Source organism: Leptodactylus fuscus, unplaced genomic scaffold (assembly GCF_031893055.1).
Source record: "Leptodactylus fuscus isolate aLepFus1 unplaced genomic scaffold, aLepFus1.hap2 HAP2_SCAFFOLD_233, whole genome shotgun sequence".
Classification (NCBI taxonomy): domain Eukaryota; kingdom Metazoa; phylum Chordata; class Amphibia; order Anura; family Leptodactylidae; genus Leptodactylus; species Leptodactylus fuscus.
Genome location: NW_027440256.1, coordinates 84,377 through 104,252, shown reverse-complemented (window position 1 = coordinate 104,252; position 19,876 = coordinate 84,377). Strand labels below are relative to the sequence as shown.

The following is a 19,876-nucleotide window of genomic DNA, read 5'->3' as shown; positions in this document are numbered from 1 at the left end:
GTTGGACAGTGTGAAAACTGAAGAAAATGGAGTCTCATAGAAGATCAGGAGATTACAGAACCTGTAGGCTGTGTGAGGGCAAGAGGAGTATATCGGGTGTAGAGTTTTAGTGAGCACTACAGGGAATGTGTTGTTTTGCCTCTGATGGGGGAGGGGGGAGGACTTTGGAACATTTCAGTAACATCCATTCAGCCCTTTGTAACACAGAAGCTGCTCAGACAGTTACATAACCAAACCCCTGTAATCACAATTGCCCGATGTAGCAGAGCTTAGGCAGCACTGTAGCACAGCTCTATAGGCTCTCCATATGCAAACATGTACATACAGCTGGGTGTCCTACACTTATGCAGCGATGTAGCAGAGCCGAGACGCAGGAGCAGGCTGATTGAACTGCGGCAAATTTCTGCACCATCCGTTCAGCCGTTTCCAACACAGAAGCTGCTCAGACACTGACATAAGAACACCCCTATAATCCAAATGTCCAGATGTAGCAGAGCTTAGGCAGCGCTGTAGCACAGCTGAGTACGCTTTCCATATGCAGAGATGTACATACAACTGAGTATGCTGTACATATGCTGCGATGTAGCAGAGCCGAGACGCGGGAGCAGGCGGATCATCCACAACTGCAATTGGCTAAATATAAGCGGCTCAGCGCCAACACCAGCGGGCAGACGAAGTCACGGGCAGATGCTAGTATATACATATTTGTGTCTACAGGAAAGAGAAAATACACAAGAGGATACAGCAAAAATATCAGCAAAAAGACAAAGAAAACAAGATGATGTCTTCTATTCTATTTGTGCTTTATTAGATGGGAGGGATCCGTGTAGCGAAAGCAGCAAAAAACACAAAATTGTTGCATTTTTCTTTCCAAGTTTCTGTTGCATTTTCCTCGTCTTCCTTCATTATTATCTCAGAAACGCCGCAATTTTACAAGTTAACATGCTGCAATTTTACAAGTTATCATGCCGCAATTTTACAAGTTATCATGCCACAATTTTACAAGTTAACATGCCACAATTTTACAAGTTAACATGCCACAATTTTACAAGTTATCATGCCGCAATTTTACAAGTTAACATGCCGCAATTTTACAAGTTAACATGCCGCAATTTTACAAGTTATCATGCTGCAATTTTACAAGTTATCATGCCGCAATTTTACAAGTTATCATGCTGCAATTTTACAAGTTAACATGCTGCAATTTTACAAGTTATCATGCCGCAATTTTACAAATTAACATGCCGCAATTTTACAAGTTAACATGCCGCAATTTTACAAGTTATCATGCCGCAATTTTACAAGTTATCATGCTGCAATTTGCAAAAATCTCATTGACTTGTTTGAGCTTTTCTTTGCTTTGTGTTCCATGTCAGTGTCTATTTGTTCTTTCTCCTGTAGATAGAGATTTGTATCCATGGCTACACATGACAGAGCCGTCACTCCTATGGCTCCAGGAGATCATACCTTATATAAAGGACACTTCCAAAATAAGCGGTATACGGTTTTCTGATTATTTATATAGTTGTTTTATCTTTTATCACTTTGCCACTGTAACCCAATTACCGGTGTTATGTACAAAGGGCGGTGCATGTATGTGCATAAGGGCGGTGCATGTATGTGCATGTATGCGTAAAAGGGCGGTGCATGTATGAACATGTATGTGTACAAAGGGCGGTGCATGTATGTGCATGTATGCGTAAAAGGGCGGTGCATGTATGTGCATGTATGCGTAAAAGGGCGGTGCATGTATGTGCATGTATGCGTAAAAGGGCGGTGCATGTATGTGCATGTATGCGTACAAAGGGTGGTGCATGTATGTGCATGTATGCGTACAAAGGGCGGTGCATGTATGTGCATGTATGCGTACAAAGGGCGGTGCATGTATGTGTACAAAGGGCAGTGCATGTATGTGTACAAAGGGCGGTGCATGTATGTGCATGTATGCGTACAAAGGGCGGTGCATGTATGTGCATGTATGCGTACAAAGGGCGGTGCATGTATGTGCATGTATGCGTACAAAGGGCGGTGCATGTATGTGCATGTATGCGTACAAAGGGCGGTGCATGTATGTGTACAAAGGGCGGTGCATGTATGTGTACAAAGGGCGGTGCATGTATGTGCATGTATGCGTACAAAGGGCGGTGCATGTATGTGCATGTATGTGTACAAAGGGCGGTGCATGTATGTGCATGTATGCGTACAAAGGGCAGTGCATGTATGTGCACGTATGCGTACAAGGGGCGGTGCATGTATGTGCATGTATGCGTACAAGGGGCGGTGCATGTATGTGCATGTATGCGTAAAAGGGTGGTGCATGTATGTGCATGTATGCGTACAAGGGGCGGTGCATGTATGTGTACAAAGGGCGGTGCATGTATGTGCATGTATGCGTAAAAGGGCGGTGCATGTATGTGCATGTATGCGTACAAGGGGCGGTGCATGTATGTGCATGTATGCGTAAAAGGGCGGTGCATGTATGCGTACAAGGGGCGGTGCATGTATGTGCATGTATGCGTAAAAGGGCGGTGCATGTATGTGCATGTATGTGTACAAAGGGCGGTGCATGTATGTGCATGTATGCGTACAAAGGGTGGTGCATGTATGTGCATGTATGCGTACAAAGGGCGGTGCATGTATGTGTACAAAGGGCGGTGCATGTATGTGCATGTATGCGTACAAAGGGCAGTGCATGTATGTGCATGTATGCGTAAAAGGGCGGTGCATGTATGTGCATGTATGCATACAAAGGGCGGTGTATGAGACACATCCTAAATCCATCTTCAGGAATCACAGAGCCCTGACGTTCCCACTGATGGATCTTTATTATCAGCTATTGCTTCGTCCTAATATCGGAGTTGGCAGTAAAGAGCCGTCTGTTCTCTGTCTCACGGTTACTTCACCCCGGCAATTGTCAGGTCTTCATAGTCGATGGATATTTTGCAACATTTTACAATAGAAAACTGCTAAGCAGGAAGCGGCGCATTATAATGCAAACATAAATGTGACAGATATGTCACTATAGCAATAATATGTGATCAGTCCATTCATGTCATTTATACAAGGAGAGGACAAGAGGACGAGAGGACAAGAGGACGAGATGCTGCATATTATTTTATCATCATTATAATTCATGTACACGTATCATCTGATCCAAGGTTTAGTATGACCATGTGTTATTGCCATGGAAGAGCGGGCTCACCTATGTTACAACTAGTAATACATAAGATTGGCGCCGTGTGACAGATCTCCAGGAGGTGGCGCCATAATGTGATGCGGGAGAAAAAGACGTATGACGGTTATTTCTCCATCCAGCGCCTCGGACTTCAGCGGTTATTAGACAGTCACACGCAGAGACAGGTTACATGTAGAACATACAAAGAGAAAGACCCGGATCTTATCTCCCCGGCCCGGGCATCACCGTGTGGTAGACGGACTTATCAGGATGTGTCAGCTGCTGTATGGAGATAAAGAGAAGAGTATTGAGCACAATTCACACACAGGATACAATTTATCACTTCTACAATCCTGTACAATGTATGTGATGACACATGTATATACTATATACTCTTATTACATGAGTCTGGTCTGGTCTCAATGTTTGAGTTGATGGTTGTACTGGGATTTCGCATCAATGTGCCAGTGCAGCTACTGTATAACTTGTATAGGACTTTCAGTCTACGAGCCTGGAAAAAGATGGCCATACAAGGCCCCGGTGTGGTCAGTGTGTGGGGAGGGAAGAAAATGTCTCAGCTCCATGAGTCAGGACAGAGATGGCCATACAAGGCCCCAGTGTGGTCAGTGTGTGAGAAGGGCAGAAGACGTCTCAGCTCCATGAGTCAGGACAGAGATGGCCATACAAGGCCCCAGTGTGGTCAGTGTGTGAGAAGGGCAGAAGACGTCTCAGCTCCATGAGTCAGGACAGAGATGGCCATACAAGGCCCTGGTGTGGTCAGTGTATGGGGAGGGCAGCAGACGTCTCAGCTCCATGAGTCAGGACAGAGATGGCCATACAATGCCCCGGTGTGGTCAGTGTGTGTGGAGGGAGGCAGATGTCTCAGCTCCATCAGTCAGGACAGAGATGGCCATACAATGCCCCGGTGTGGTCAGTGTGTGGGGAGGGCAGAAGACGTCTCAGCTCCATGAGTCAGGACAGAGATGGCCATACAAGGCCCTGGTGTGGTCAGTGTGTGTGGAGGGAAGCAGACGTCTCAGCTCCATGAGTCAGGACAGAGATGGCCATACAAGGCCCCGGTGTGGTCAGTGTGTGAGAAGGGCAGAAGACGTCTCAGCTCCATGAGTCAGGACAGAGATGGCCATACAAGGTCCCAGTATGGTCATGTGTGGGGAGAGCAGCAGACACCTCAGCTCCATGATCAAGGACAGAGACGGCCATACAATGCCCCGGTGTGGTCAGTGTGTGTGGAGGGAAGCAGATGTCTCAGCTCCATGAGTCAGGACAGAGACGGCCATACAAGGCCCCGGTGTGGTCAGTGTGTGGGGAGGGCAGCAGACGTCTCAGCTCCATGAGTCAGGACAAAGATGGCCATACAAGGCCCCGGTATGGTCAGTGTGTGGGGAGGGCAGCAGACGTCTCAGCTTCATGAGTCAGGACAGAGACGGCCATACAAGGCCCCGGTGTGGTCAGTGTGTGAGGAGGGAAGCAAACGTCTCTGCTCCATGAGTCAGGACAGAGATGGCCATACAAGGCCCCAGTGTGGTCAGTGTGTGTGGAGGGCAGCAGACATCTCAGCTCCATGACTCAGGACAGGGATGGCCATACAAGGCCCCGGTGTGGTCAGTGTGTGTGGAGGGAAGCAGATGTCTCAGCTCCATGAGTCAGGACAGAGACGACCATACAAAGCCCCGGTGTGGTCAGTGTGTGGGGAGGGCAGCAGATGTCTCAGCTCCATGAGTCAGGACAGAGACGACCATACAAAGCCCCGGTGTGGTCAGCTTGTGGGGAGGGCAGCAGACGTTTCATCTCCATGAGTCAGGAAAGAGATGGCCATACAAGGCCCCAGAGTGGTCAGTGTGTGTGGAGGGCAGCAGACGTCTCAGCTCCATGAGTCAGGACAGAGACGACCATACAAAGCCCCGGTGTGGTCAGCTTGTGGGGAGGGCAGCAGACGTCTCATCTCCATGAGTCAGGAAAGAGATGGCCATACAAGGCCCCGGTATGGTCAGTGTGTGGGGAGGGCAGCAGATGTCTCAGCTCCATGAGTCAGGACAGAGATGTCCATACAAAGCCCCGGTGTGGTCAGTGTGTGGGGAGGGCAGAAGACGTCTCAGCTTTATGAGTCAGGACACAGATGGCCATACAAGGCCCCGGTGTGGTCAGTGTGTGGGGAGGGCAGCAGACTTCTCAGCTCCATGAGTCAGGACACAGATGGCCATACAAGGCCCCAGTGAGGTCAGTGTGTGGGGAGGGCAGCAGACTTCTCAGCTCCATGAGTCAGGACAGAGATGGCCTTACAAGGCCCCGGAGTGGTCAGTGTGTGGTGAGGACCGCAGACATCTCAGCTCCATGAGTCAGGCCGGCCCAAAGCTCTCACAATAACTAATGATGGCTTCACAGGTGGGAGGTCCCAGCAACTAACAGAGCTGAGAATCCTGGACATGAGCTCAGGCTCTGATTTTGGACGCTCTGACCACTTCGGATCAGACTAAATGCAGGGTGGTACTTTATGGCGGTTTTATTTCTCATTGTGCCTTCTTGTTACATCCTTTTTATGTATAATCAATCTGAAATTCAATGACTGTTATTTTGGCTGTGACCGTCCCCCGGAGTCTGAGGAGAGGGACTATGGTGTCAGTTCGGTGCCCTTATGTTTGGTATTAGTGCACGGTTTGGGTGTATTTGTGTCTATGGTACGTGGCGAGTGGTGTTAGCTCCCAACTGTCTCAGATCCGACGGGACAGTCCCGATTCTAAACAGCTTGTCCCGCTGTCCTATCCTTTGCCCGATCACCACCAGCTCTTATCCCGGGGTAACAGCTAAATCCTGCACTACTACGTACAGCAATGCAATAAGTATATGGGTGTCCAAAGAAACAAAATATCAGTGTATATGTGAGGATGGGCGAGTGACACCTGTCACCATTGTAGTTTGTTACCTTGCTGTATTGTAATGAGACATGTAGCGGTGACTGGGAGAGGATCAGAAATCACTACACTCATATTTTATAGGGGGTTTGGCGCCATCATTTTAGGTGCAATTTATTAAAAGTTATGTTTTAATTTATTGAGGGCCCCCTTGTGTGAAATAGTGTCATCTAGTCCCCACTGGAATACTGGAGGCCGCCCCATTGTATCAGGTTGGCTCCATCACCCTCTGCTTGTAGGGTCAGGGCCTTTAGGACAATGACCTCACAGTGGACTCCAGCACTGCGGCCTAGTCATCATACCAGAAAATAAGAAACCTGTCTTGGAATTCTTGAGAACAATCACAGAATCCATGTAGCAGTTTCCTTGTCACAGTCTCCTTGTCACAGTCTCCTTGTCACAGTCTCCTTGTCACAGTCTCCTTGTCACGGTCTCTTTGCCACGGTCTCCTTGTCACGGTCTCCTTGTCACGGTCTCCTTGTCACGGTCTCCTTGTCACAGTCTCCTTGTCACAGTCTCTTTGCCACGGTCTCCTTTTCACGGTCTCCTTGTCACGGTCTCCTTGTCACGGTCTCCTTGTCACGGTCTCCTTGTCACAGTCTCCTTGTCACGGTCTCCTTGTCACGGTCTCCTTGTCACGGTCTCCTTGTCACGGTCTCCTTGTCACGGTCTCCTTTTCACGGTCTCCTTGTCGCGGTCTCCTTGTCGCGGTCTCCTTGTCACGGTCTCTTTGTCACGGTCTCCTTGTCACGGTCTCTTTGCCACGGTCTCCTTTTCACGGTCTCCTTGTCACGGTCTCCTTGTCACGGTCTCCTTGTCACGGTCTCCTTGTCACGGTCTCTTTGTCACGGTCTCCTTGTCACGGTCTCCTTGTCACGGTCTCTTTGTCACGGTCTCCTTGTCACGGTCTCCTTGTCACGGTCTCCTTGTCACGGTCTCTTTGTCACGGTCTCCTTGTCACGGTCTCCTTGTCGCGGTCTTCTTGTCGCGGTCTTCTTGTCGCGGTCTTCTTGTCGCGGTCTTCTTGTCGCGGTCTCCTTGTCGCGGTCTCCTTGTCGCGGTCTCCTTGTCGCGGTCTCCTTGTCGCGGTCTCCTTGTCGCGGTCTCCTTGTCACGGTCTCCTTGTCACGGTCTCCTTGTCGCGGTCTTCTTGTCGCGGTCTCCTTGTCACGGTCTCCTTGTCACGGTCTCCTTGTCACGGTCTCCTTTTCACGGTCTCCTTGTCGCGGTCTCCTTGTCGCGGTCTCCTTGTCACGGTCTCCTTGTCACGGTCTCCTTGTCACGGTCTCCTTGTCACGGTCTCTTTGCCACGGTCTCCTTTTCACGGTCTCCTTGTCGCGGTCTTCTTGTCGCGGTCTCCTTGTCGCGGTCTCCTTGTCGCGGTCTCCTTGTCACGGTCTCCTTGTCACGGTCTCCTTGTCACGGTCTCTTTGCCATGGTCTCCTTTTCACAGTCTCCTTGTCACAGTCTCTTTGCCACAGTTTCCTTGTCACAGTCTCTTTGCCACTGTCTCCTTGTCATGGTCTCCTTGTCACGGTCTCCTTGTCACAGTCTTCTTGTCACGGTCTCCTTGTCACGGTCTCCTTGTCACGGTCTCCTTGTCACAGTCTTCTTGTCACGGTCTCTTTGCCACGGTCTCCTTTTCACGGTCTTCTTGTCACGGTCTTCTTGTCGCGGTCTCCTTGTCGCGGTCTCCTTGTCACGGTCTCCTTGTCACGGTCTCCTTGTCACGGTCTCCTTGTCATAGTCTCATTGTCACGGTCTTCTTGTCACAGTCTCTTTGCCATGGTCTCCTTTTCACAGTCTCCTTGTCACAGTCTCCTTGTCACAGTCTCTTTGTCACAGTCTCTTTGTCACAGTCTCCTTGTCACAGTCTCTTTGCCACAGTTTCCTTGTCACAGTCTCTTTGCCACTGTCTCCTTGTCACGGTCTCCTTGTCACGGTCTCCTTGTCACAGTCTTCTTGTCACAGTCTCTTTGTCACAGTCTCTTTGTCACGGTCTCCTTGTCACGGTCTCTTTGTCACGGTCTCCTTGTCACGGTCTCCTTGTCACGGTCTCTTTGCCACGGTCTCCTTTTCACGGTCTTCTTGTCACGGTCTTCTTGTCGCGGTCTCCTTGTCGCGGTCTCCTTGTCACAGTCTCCTTGTCATAGTCTCATTGTCATAGTCTCATTGTCACGGTCTTCTTGTCACGATCTCCTTGTCACAGTCTCCTTGTCACGGTCTCCTTGTCACGGTCTCCTTGTCATGGTCTCCTTGTCACGGTCTCCTTGTCACGGTCTTCTTGTCACAGTCTCTTTGCCACGGTCTCCTTTTCACGGTCTCCTTGTCACGGTCTTCTTGTCGCGGTCTCCTTGTCGCGGTCTCCTTGTCACGGTCTCCTTGTCACGGTCTCCTTGTCACAGTCTCCTTTTCACAGTCTCCTTGTCACGGTCTCCTTGTCACAGTCTCCTTGTCACAGTCTCCTTGTCAGTCTCCTTTCCACGTTCTCCTTGTTACTATGTGATGAGGGTCACATGACGGACTGCCTAGAAGAGGAGGACCACGTGACGGGGGTGTCTATATGATGAAGGCCACGTGACAGGGTCCTCTACCGGAGGCACATGGAGGAGGAGGGGTCCATAGTAGAAGATACAATGGCTCCCCCTTATATGACATGTAGCGGTGACTGGGAGAGGATCAGAAATCACTACACTCATATTTTATAGGGGGTTTGGCGTCATCATTTTAGGTGCAATTTATTAAAAGTTATGTTTTAATTTATTGAGGGCCCCCTTGTGTGAAATAGTGTCATCTAGTCCCCACTGGAATACTGGAGGCCGCCCCATTGTATCACGTTGGCTCCATCACCCTCTGCTTGTAGGATCAGGGCCTTTAGGACAATGACCTCACAGTGGACTCCAGCACTGCGGCCTAGTCATCATACCAGAAAATAAGAAACCTGTCTTGGAATTCTTGAGAACAATCACAGAATCCATGTTGCAGTTTCCTTGTCATGGTCTCCTTGTCACGGTCTCCTTGTCACAGTCTCCTTGTCACAGTCTCTTTGCCACGGTCTCCTTGTCACGGTCTTCTTGTCGCGGTCTCCTTGTCGCGGTCTCCTTGTCGCGGTCTCCTTGTCACGGTCTCCTTGTCACGGTCTCCTTTTCACGGTCTCCTTGTCACGGTCTTCTTGTCACGGTCTCTTTGTCACGGTCTCTTTGTCACGGTCTCCTTGTCACGGTCTTCTTGTCACGGTCTCCTTGTCACGGTCTCCTTGTCACGGTCTCCTTGTCACGGTCTCTTTGTCACGGTCTCCTTGTCACGGTCTCTTTGCCACGGTCTCCTTTTCACGGTCTCCTTGTCACGGTCTCCTTGTCACGGTCTCCTTGTCACGGTCTCCTTGTCACGGTCTCCTTGTCACGGTCTCCTTGTCACGGTCTCTTTGCCACGGTCTCCTTTTCACGGTCTCCTTGTCACGGTCTTCTTGTCACTGTCTCCTTGTCACTGTCTCCTTGTCACTGTCTCCTTGTCACGGTCTCCTTGTCACGGTCTCTTTGTCACGGTCTCCTTGTCGCGGTCTCCTTGTCGCGGTCTCCTCGTCGCGGTCTCCTCGTCGCGGTCTCCTCGTCGCGGTCTCCTCGTCGCGGTCTCCTCGTCGCGGTCTCCTCGTCACGGTCTCCTCGTCGCTGTCTCCTCGTCGCGGTCTCCTTGTCGCGGTCTCCTTGTCGCGGTCTCCTTGTCGCGGTCTCCTTGTCGCGGTCTCCTTGTCACGGTCTCCTTGTCATGGTCTCCTTGTCACAGTCTCCTTGTCACAGTCTCCTTGTCACAGTCTCCTTGTCGCGGTCTCCTTGTCACGGTCTCCTTGTCATGGTCTCCTTGTCACAGTCTCCTTGTCACAGTCTCCTTGTCACGGTCTCCTTTTCACGGTCTCCTTGTCACAGTCTCTTTGCCACGGTCTCCTTTTCACGGTCTCCTTGTCACGGTCTTCTTGTCGCGGTCTCCTTGTCGCGGTCTCCTTTTCACGGTCTCCTTGTCAGTCGTCTTGTCACGGTCTCCTTGTCACGGTCTCTTTGTCACGGTCTCCTTGTCACGGTCTTCTTGTCATGATCTCCTTGTCACGGTCTCCTTGCCACGGTCTCCTTGTCACAGTCTCCTTGTCACGGTCTCCTTGTCACGGTCTCCTTGTCGCGGTCTCCTTGTCGCGGTCTCCTTGTCGCGGTCTTCTTGTCGCGGTCTTCTTGTCGCGGTCTCCTTGTCACGGTCTCCTTGTCACGGTCTCCTTGTCACGGTCTTCTTCTAACAGTCTCCTTGCCACGTTCTCCTTGTTACTATGTGATGAGGGTCACATGACGGACTGCCTAGGAGAGGAGGACCACGTGACGGGGGTGTCTATATGATGAAGGCCACGTGACAGGGTCCTCTACCGGAGGCACATGGAGGAGGAGGGGTCCATAGCAGAAGATACAATGGCTCCCCCTTATATAACATTCATTATTTGAGGTTTATATTACTGCCCCCTCACCCCTCCTGGCAGTGGCGTAACTAGGAATGGCGGGGCCCCGTGGCGAACTTTTGACATGGCCCCCCCTCCCCCCATCCCAACTGACGCCGAAGACCTCGACCGACCCCCTCCTCCGCACTCTATTATGTCCCTTACTTGCCCCTGCACACAGTATTAACCCCAATAGTGTCCCCTGCACACACAGTATTAACCCCAATAGTGGCCCCTGCACACACAGTATTAACCCCAATAGTGTCCCCTGCACACAGTATTAACCCCTATAGTGTCCCCTGCACACACAGTATTAACCCCTATAGTGTCCCCTGCACACAGTATTAACCCCTATAGTGTCCCCTGCACACACAGTATTAACCCCAATAGTGTCCCCTGCACACACAGTATTAACCCCAATAGTGTCCCCTGCACACAGTATTAACCCCTATAGTGTCCCCTGCACACACAGTATTAACCCCAATAGTGTCCCCTGCACACACAGTATTAACCCCAATAGTGTCCCCTGCACACACAGTATTAACCCCAATAGTGGCCCCTGCACACACAGTATTAACCCCAATAGTGTCCCCTGCACACACAGTATTAACCCCAATAGTGGCCCCTGCACACACAGTATTAACCCCTATAGTGTCCCCTGCACACAGTATTAACCCCTATAGTGTCCCCTGCACACACAGTATTAACCCCAATAGTGTCCCCTGCACACACAGTATTAACCCCAATAGTGTCCCCTGCACACACAGTATTAACCCCTATAGTGTCCCCTGCACACAGTATTAACCCCTATAGTGTCCCCTGCACACACAGTATTAACCCCAATAGTGTCCCCTGCACACACAGTATTAACCCCAATAGTGTCCCCTGCACACACAGTATTAACCCCTATAGTGTCCCCTGCACACAGTATTAACCCCTATAGTGTCCCCTGCACACACAGTATTAACCCCAATAGTGTCCCCTGCACACACAGTATTAACCCCTATAGTGTCCCCTGCACACACAGTATTAACCCCAATAGTGTCCCCTGCACACACAGTATTAACCCCAATAGTGGCCCCTGCACACACAGTATTAACCCCTATAGTGTCCCCTGCACACAGTATTACGTTCCTCTGTGGACACCCATAAACAATTATTATACTCTATATATCTTTTCAGACCCCAGAGTATAATAATCGGAGACCCGGGAAATAAAAACATAAAAAAAAAAAAAAAAACACTGTTGCTTCTTACCTGTTCCCCGGCTCCTGTGCTGTGCTGTCCTCCTCTCGCGTCCTTCATTAATGACGTCGGACGTCACATGACCCGGGAAGCATGCCGGGTTCATGTGAAGTCAGAGACGTCAGACAGCAGTAGGACGGAGGCCTGGCAGGATCGCGGAGAGGTAAGTAACAGTTTTTTAAGTTCCCTTACCTCTCCGGTCCGCCGATCATTATACTCGGGGGTCTGCAAAGACCCCCGAGTATAATGATAGCCCTTGTGGGGCCCGCGGTGTCACTTGCCGATCCCGGCACAGCCAGGATCGGCAAGTGAATAGGGCCCGTAACTGCCTATTGAAAAAAAACCGCAGCGGTAGCGGCTGTCACCAGGCCCCCTAATGGCCCGGGCCCTGTGGCCTCTACGATAGTTACGCCACTGCCTCCTGGGTAGGAGAGATGGTTGGTGGTCCTGGTGGTCCTGGTGATCTCCTCACTTTTTGTGATTCCTCCGGTCACCACTAGAGCTGTTCATTATCAGATGCCACGTGTATATGAGGAGTTCCTCCTGCAGGTGGCAGCACTGCCCTTATAGTCCCCGCTCTGTTACTTAGACTTCCTCCTCCGCCTCGCACTAGTCACATGTTTGTACAGTTACGTATTGTGGGGGAACAATAATATCTTATGAAAAATTGTGTATAGAGGTGGGGGCTGAGATGGTTCTATCTGTCCATCTCTCTCTCCCAGAGAGATGCAGTTTGGATCTTGCCAGACTGGTTATGTAAATACTATGCTCTGTGTATTGGGTGATGCTATCTTACAAAGAAACTAATTAAAATGGAGACAGTTCGGCAGGAACCACGGGCATTGCTAGGAAAGGATCAAAGACCAAAGACCCTTTTTAAGATAAAGGGACAAGAGAAGGGTAATTAAGTTAATTGTCTCCAACAAGGATGTCTATTGTCTTTAGAATACCATGAGATAGACATCTAGGATGTGTATTTGAGACATGTGCTGATGGCTGCCATTTTGATTGATACATGCGGCTACCATGTGCTCACAAGACTCCATTTTAGAGTAAAGCTAGCCCTCAGGGGGGTGTGACCTCTCTCCAGTTTCTTATCCAATAGATATGCATCAGGGCTATTGTTACAAACTTCTCCACCAATAGATGTATGCTAATTCTACTAGCCAATCCTGTTCTGTCTATGCCATGTGATATATACTAAGCACTAAGGACTGAGTAGAATCCGCGCAAGTACGTGTAAAGATTCAGGGGTGTTCGGAATAGGTTTTGCCTTGAGCACAGATACCGGAAACTTGTACATTAGAGATTAGTTCAGTGAAAACAGAGTGACTGTTTGGGAGATCCCACTAAGAGAGGTCAGTATGTATGACCCTCGAGTAGTCAAGAGTGACCCTCTATTGTCTTAATTGCCCTAGAGGGGTGGGAAGCTCACGGCTGACTGGCCATCAGCTAGTATGGGGAAGGGACCCTCTGAGATATGGTACACCCCATATGAACTAATAGAAAGAGAGAGAGAGAGAAGTTGCCGCCCAAGTAAAAGAAAAAGGAAAAAAATAAATAAATAAATAAAAATCCTTAAGAGAGCAGGGGTTCCTAAGATAGGATTGTTTGATAGTAAATGTTGGGAACCAATGGAGATTAGATCATGCATGACAGATACAGGAGCATAAGTTACAAAGAGGAATAAGCTCTGATTGAAGAACAGAATGGGGGGAGTGCAGAGTCAGCCAGTATGGAAATCAGCCCAAAAGATAGTTTAAGGAAAGAGCAGTTAGAAATGGAGGTGAGAAACTGCTGATAAGATGTTTGATAGTTGGAAAAACAAATTAAGTAAGGAATGGTTACAGAAATAAGGTATTCAGTGTTTGTATATTTTCCTTAGTGTAAGGAAATGCATAGTGGACACACACTCAGTCCAGTTAAAAGATCAATGCGTTCTGCACATGGCATTGTGTTGTTAGTGCCATGTGAGTGATGATGAAGGTCAGGCCCCTCCCCCCAGTGTGACTCGTATATATCCACAGCAGAGGTATCATGGTATACAGGTTTGGTAGCAAGAAGGGGGGAGGGGAGACACGGCAGTTAGCTAAGATTTCAGCTATGAGTGATACGATGTAACATCATTGGTATAATGTATGGAGAATTATGAATATATGGTTTAACAATTTGTAACTGTATAATTTAAGCTGTTTTTAGAAATGCCAGTATTTGATTTTTAAACCTTGTGTAACAGTGGTAAAAACTTTGATTGGAATCTCAGAAAGAAAAATGTTAAAATTCTGGCAGTTGGCCCTTAAGGCGAAACCTCAAATATAGTTTAAAAGGTTCTGAACATCTGTGGTAACTAGAAGAGAGGGGTTTGCCATAGACATATTCAAAAACTGCACAAAGATATTAATATGTAATGTTGGTATCAGTATTGGCTGTTTAAATCATATTTAATGTCTTTAGAATTGGATTAATGTCATAAATTTTAGATAATCATCATTATGTTTATTTTCCAGTGATATACACATTGAGGAGAAGACGAAGGCATCTAAATCACATGTTTTGTTTATTTTTCTTCAATATTGAGCTGTGCAGGAATTATAACTAACTCTGTGATTATTTGTAGGAAAATAAGAAAATTTGACAAGTTCTTTATGATTTAATGGATGTGTGTGTGTCTGGAGCTCCAGTGTGAAGTTTGCATGTATGTATATGAATGGGCCCATATGTGTTACATGTATTGCTATATGCACATGCTCTGTTTGTTCATGTTTATATTGTTACATTTTTAGACTCCACAGGGAGCAGATGAAGAAATTGAATGCTGATAGTCCCACAGAGGGGGTGACAAGTAGATATGAGTTCTTTTCCATCGTTGAATATATATATATATGTCTTCTGGTGAATATGAGATGTACTTGATATACCATGTACATGTACTAGGTACTCAGTGTTTATTGGTTATGAGTTTATACTATAAACCCATGAATGTTAACAATCGGGAATTATTTTGTGAAAAAGTTGTATCGAATACTTGTAAAATGTTATTGATCATTTCTATTCAGATTGATCCTTCTGATATGGGATTAGGCACCATAAAGGGGTAGGCAATGCATGTGAGCTATCTTAATATGTACACGTAGGTAAAGATAAATCGTAGTTTTACAAAACAAAAGTGGTATTTCTGCGGCATTGTTTGCTACAAGGTGATAGACATCTGACTAAGTAGATCAGAAGGCACTCGGATATCTGCTCTGTAATGTGTTTTTGTGTATAAATTCTTGTTATGATGGGGGAGGGGGGAGATAGATTGATCCCTTAAAGTTTTTGCCTTCTCTGCTGATATATTTTGAGCATTTAATGAATTAGTTGTAATTCTGGAATAATTAGAAGTTGTAGAGAATTGAATTTACTTAGGATTGTATAAATAAGTCTGAATACAGGTTTGGCAAGTTTTAGCCAGCCAACCACTTACAATGGCTGTACCCTTAAACAACAGAATGTCTTAATTAGTGTCTTAATTAGTGTCAAAAGTCCTATTGTATAATGGCTAAAGGGTAAATAGAGTATTGTATTGCCCTGTGTAGCTTAAAGTGAGACACTGGAAATCTAATTAGAAGTGTCTCTTATTATCACCTTAACTAAAAGAAGTGATAGCAAAAACCACCAGTGTATGAAAAAAAGATTAGACAAATGTTTTATGGGAGATTAAGTGAATATTATTGTGATATGTTGATAATTTAAATTTTTTTTATTCTTTGTGTCACAGATAGACAGACATGAACCTGATGTGTTTTCCTCTATCAGAACGGTGGTAAGGCAATCCTCACACAGATAGACAGATGTCATATTTCTTTGGCAAGATAGAGTAACATGGAATTTGCTCTACATCCTCCTCAAACATCTCATTTCAGCGTTATTTGACTTTTGAATCCTGCAACTCTTTTACCAGTAGGAGTTCATGATTCAAAGGGGGAGTAGATGATGAGATATTAGTAGATGAGATATTTTTAAACTCCCTCTCAGAAGAGGCGGCTTCGGTCATGTCACTGACGCCCCATTGGAGAATCCTGACTATGAGATGTTTGTGGACGGTTCCAGGTACCTAACAGAAAAAGGCAAATTTGAATACAGGGTATGCTGTAGTCATTATACATGACACCATAGTATAAGAAGCCCTTCCACCACACATGTCAGTATAAGATGCTGACGTTATAGAAGCCTGATAGCACAGCAAACATTTACACTGACTCCTGGTATGCGTTTGGCATTGCACATGGTTATGGTCCAATATGGAGGTCCAGGAACTTCCTGATGGCACAGGGCAAACCAATTAAGAATGGAAACTTAGTAAGTCAGTTGAGATATGGCCATATTGCTCCCTAAGCAGTTGGCAATTGTGAAAGTCAGAGCTCACACAAAGGGAAGAGACCCTGAGAGTATTGGAAATTAGAAGGCTGATTGAGCAGCGGTGCTACCACCATGGAAGGGTCTCAACCAGGTGAGAAAAATAGCAGACCCTAAGGGGCTGTACTCTAAGGTGACTGGTGAGGAAATTGAGAAATGGACAAAGGCTGGTGCCAGAGAATGTGAAGGAATGTGAAAATGGGGGATAAATCAGTGTACCCCCAAATGGCTGGTTTGGCCCACGGTAAGGTGCATGCCTCTTGAAATGCCATGGAGTCATTAGTGGGTAAACTATAGTTTGCCTCAGGTTGGAAGGGCTGCAGGGAATCACGTAAAAGCATGTCACATAGGTGCTATACACAATCCAAGGCAGGTAGTTAAGACACACCGCATGCACACCAAAACCCCTGTATCCATTACATACAATTGCCTGACTCTGAACGTACAAATGTGTGTTGGTCTGTGTGGATTTGTTCTCAGGTTGGATCAGCCGAGCAACGACGCAGGTAACTGCCAAGAAATTGATATCTGAGCTTGTGTGTAGATTGGGGATACCTGAGATAACAGAGTCTGATAGAAGTACACATGTCACAGGTGAAATAATGAATAAAATAATGTATGTATTGGGGATTGAGCAGAGTTCAGGCAAAGTAGAAAAGGTTGAAGTGCACACTAAAGTTAAAAATCTAAAGGGCCATGGCAGAGACAGGAAGGCCCAGGCCAGAGTCTGTAGCATTATACTCAGTAGGAACCACTCCTAATACTAAGACAGGTCTGTCACCATTCAAGGTGCTTTATGGAAGGGTGCTTAGACTAAGGGTTGTATTTTCCCCAGACTTCACAACTTAAGTATGATAAGTACTGCCAGCTATGTCCAGAACTTGTGTCAAAGACTGAAAGTAACACATGAACAGGCGTTTTCTTCTATTCTAGACCCTGTTTGATCTTTTGATTTTTTCCAGGAGCACATAGCTTGCAGGTGGTGATTGGGTGATAGTGAAAAGACATATCAGAAAGACGGCCCCTCCTAAGTGCTGATGACAACTGCCACCTCCGTCAAATTGGAGGATACCTGCTTCCCATTATACAAAGATTCCTGAATCACGGCAGGAATGAAGAAATGGACATTATTTGTTTTGGGTTTTTTTTGTTGTTTTGCTTTCCTAAAAGGATAATGGGGATATGGCAAAACATTGTACAAATTGCCATGGGCATATTGTGTATATAGTATTTTCTTTCAAGTTAATTTTGATATGTTTTAATAGCAGTTATGATAAAGATAGATATAAGTGGTAGACATTTATAAAAAAAAAATATCAGATGGGGAATCCAGCAGGGCTGGCATTTAGGGAACTAAGTGAACGTACTCATCTGATATGAAAAATAATAAATGTCTTAATGGGGGAATTGTAGGGGAACAATAATATCTTATGAAAAATTGTGTATAGAGGTGGGGGCTGAGATGGTTCTATCTGTCCATCTCTCTCCCAGAGAGATGCAGTTTGGATCTTGCCAGACTGGTTATGTAAATACTATGCTCTGTGTATTGGGTGATGCTATCTTACAAAGAAACTAATTAAAATGGAGACAGTTCGGCAGGAACCACGGGCATTGCTAGGAAAGGATCAAAGACCAAAGACCCTTTTTAAGATAAAGGGACAAGAGAAGGGTAATTAAGTTAATTGTCTCCAACAAGGATGTCTATTGTCTTTAGAATACCATGAGATAGACATCTAGGATGTGTATTTGAGACATGTGCTGATGGCTGCCATTTTGATTGATACATGCGGCTACCATGTGCTCACAAGACTCCATTTTAGAGTAAAGCCAGCCCTCAGGGGGGTGTGACCTCTCTCCAGTTTCTTATCCAATAGATATGCATCAGGGCTATTGTTACAAACTTCTCCACCAATAGATGTATGCTAATTCTACTAGCCAATCCTGTTCTGTCTATGCCATGTGATATATACTTTGTTCTAGCCACCATTAAAGTAGAATCCATTTTGATACACGACCACCATGTGTCTTGTGGTTCTCCAGGCTAAGATGGCGGAGGCCGATCTTGGCCTGTTAATTAATTTTCCTTTACAGACAGCATATCTCTGGGGTATTATGATTTTCCCCCGACAGTATGTTGTATGGAGGGAAGGTAAGCTGTAGCGTAGTACAGAAATACTCATTACCATATAGTCCCTGCTCTGTTACTTCCTCCTCACATACTGTAGGGCCATTGTTAAACTCCTCAGTAATGACACAACCCCCTCCGCACTGCACCGGGGTGAAGGGGAGAACGTGACTTACACCAAGAGACAGTAAGGACACCGCTCTGCCGTGCACATCATATACCTGTCTCTATAGGTGCAGTGCTGGACATGGCGGCTCTATAGAGATTACCTGATAATTTGACTCTTCCCTCATGGGCATCGCTGTAACCACCTGTAATATCAAAGAGAAACAATTCGATACTTTGTAGATCAACTAAGTAGCAAAAAGATAACAGATGGGTCATGTAAATCCAGTAGACCTGGGGCAGGATCCTCCTAGTCCTTATACTGCCTTCTTATATAGACAGATATGGGACAGGATCCTCCTAGTCCTTATACTACCTTCTTATATAGACAGATATGGGGGGCAGGATCCTCCTAGTCCTTATACTACCTTCTTATATAGACAGAGCCAGGGACAGGATCCTCCTAGTCCTTATACTACCTTCTTATATAGACAGATCTGGGGCAGGATCCTCCTAGTCCTTATACTACCTTCTTATATAGACAGATATGGGGGCAGGATCCTCCTAGTCCTTATACTACCTTCTTATATAGACAGATATGGGGGGCAGGATCCTCCTAGTCCTTATACTACCTTCTTATATAGACAGATCTGGGGCAGGATCCTCCTAGTCCTTATACTACCTTCTTATATAGACAGATATGGGGGCAGGATCCTCCTAGTCCTTATACTACCTTCTTATATAGACAGATATGGGGCAGGATCCTCCTAGTCCTTATACTACCTTCTTATATAGACAGATCTGGGGCAGGATCCTCCTAGTCCTTATACTGCCTTCTTATATAGACAGATCTGGGGCAGGATCCTCCTAGTCCTTATACTACCTTCTTATATAGACAGATATGGGGGCAGGATCCTCCTAGTCCTTATACTACCTTCTTATATAGACAGACCTGGGGCAGGATCCTCCTAGTCCTTATACTACCTTCTTATATAGACAGATATGGGGGCAGGATCCTCCTAGTCCTTATACTACCTTCTTATATAGACAGATATGGGGCAGGATCCTCCTAGTCCTTATACTACCTTCTTATATAGACAGATATGGGCAGGATCCTCCTAGTCCTTATACTGCCTTCTTATATAGACAGATCTGGGGCAGGATCCTCCTAGTCCTTATACTACCTTCTTATATAGACAGACCTGGGGGGCAGGATCCTCCTAGTCCTTATACTACCTTCTTATATAGACAGACATGGGGCAGGATCCTCCTAGTCCTTATACTGCCTTCTTATATAGACAGACCTGGGGCAGGATCCTCCTAGTCCTTATACTACCTTCTTATATAGGCAGATATGGGGGGCAGGATCCTCCTAGTCCTTATACTACCTTCTTATATAGACAGATCTGGGGCAGGATCCTCCT

At 46.7% G+C, this 19,876-nt stretch overlaps 1 protein-coding gene across 1 annotated transcript in view; it reads right to left on the bottom strand.

Annotated features, from left to right (window-relative positions):
• Window positions 1–2,376: 2,376 nt before the first annotated feature.
• Window positions 2,377–19,876, bottom strand: part of LOC142187398 (V-set and immunoglobulin domain-containing protein 10-like) — a 90,764-nt gene continuing 73,264 nt past the window's right edge. The window contains exons 11-12 of the mRNA XM_075261604.1: window positions 18,617–18,658; window positions 2,377–3,457 (exon numbers count right to left, since the gene is read on the bottom strand). Coding sequence (XP_075117705.1) covers window positions 3,398–3,457; window positions 18,617–18,658 — 102 coding nt within the window. The 3' untranslated portion in view covers window positions 2,377–3,397. The remainder of the gene's footprint in view (window positions 3,458–18,616; window positions 18,659–19,876) is intronic.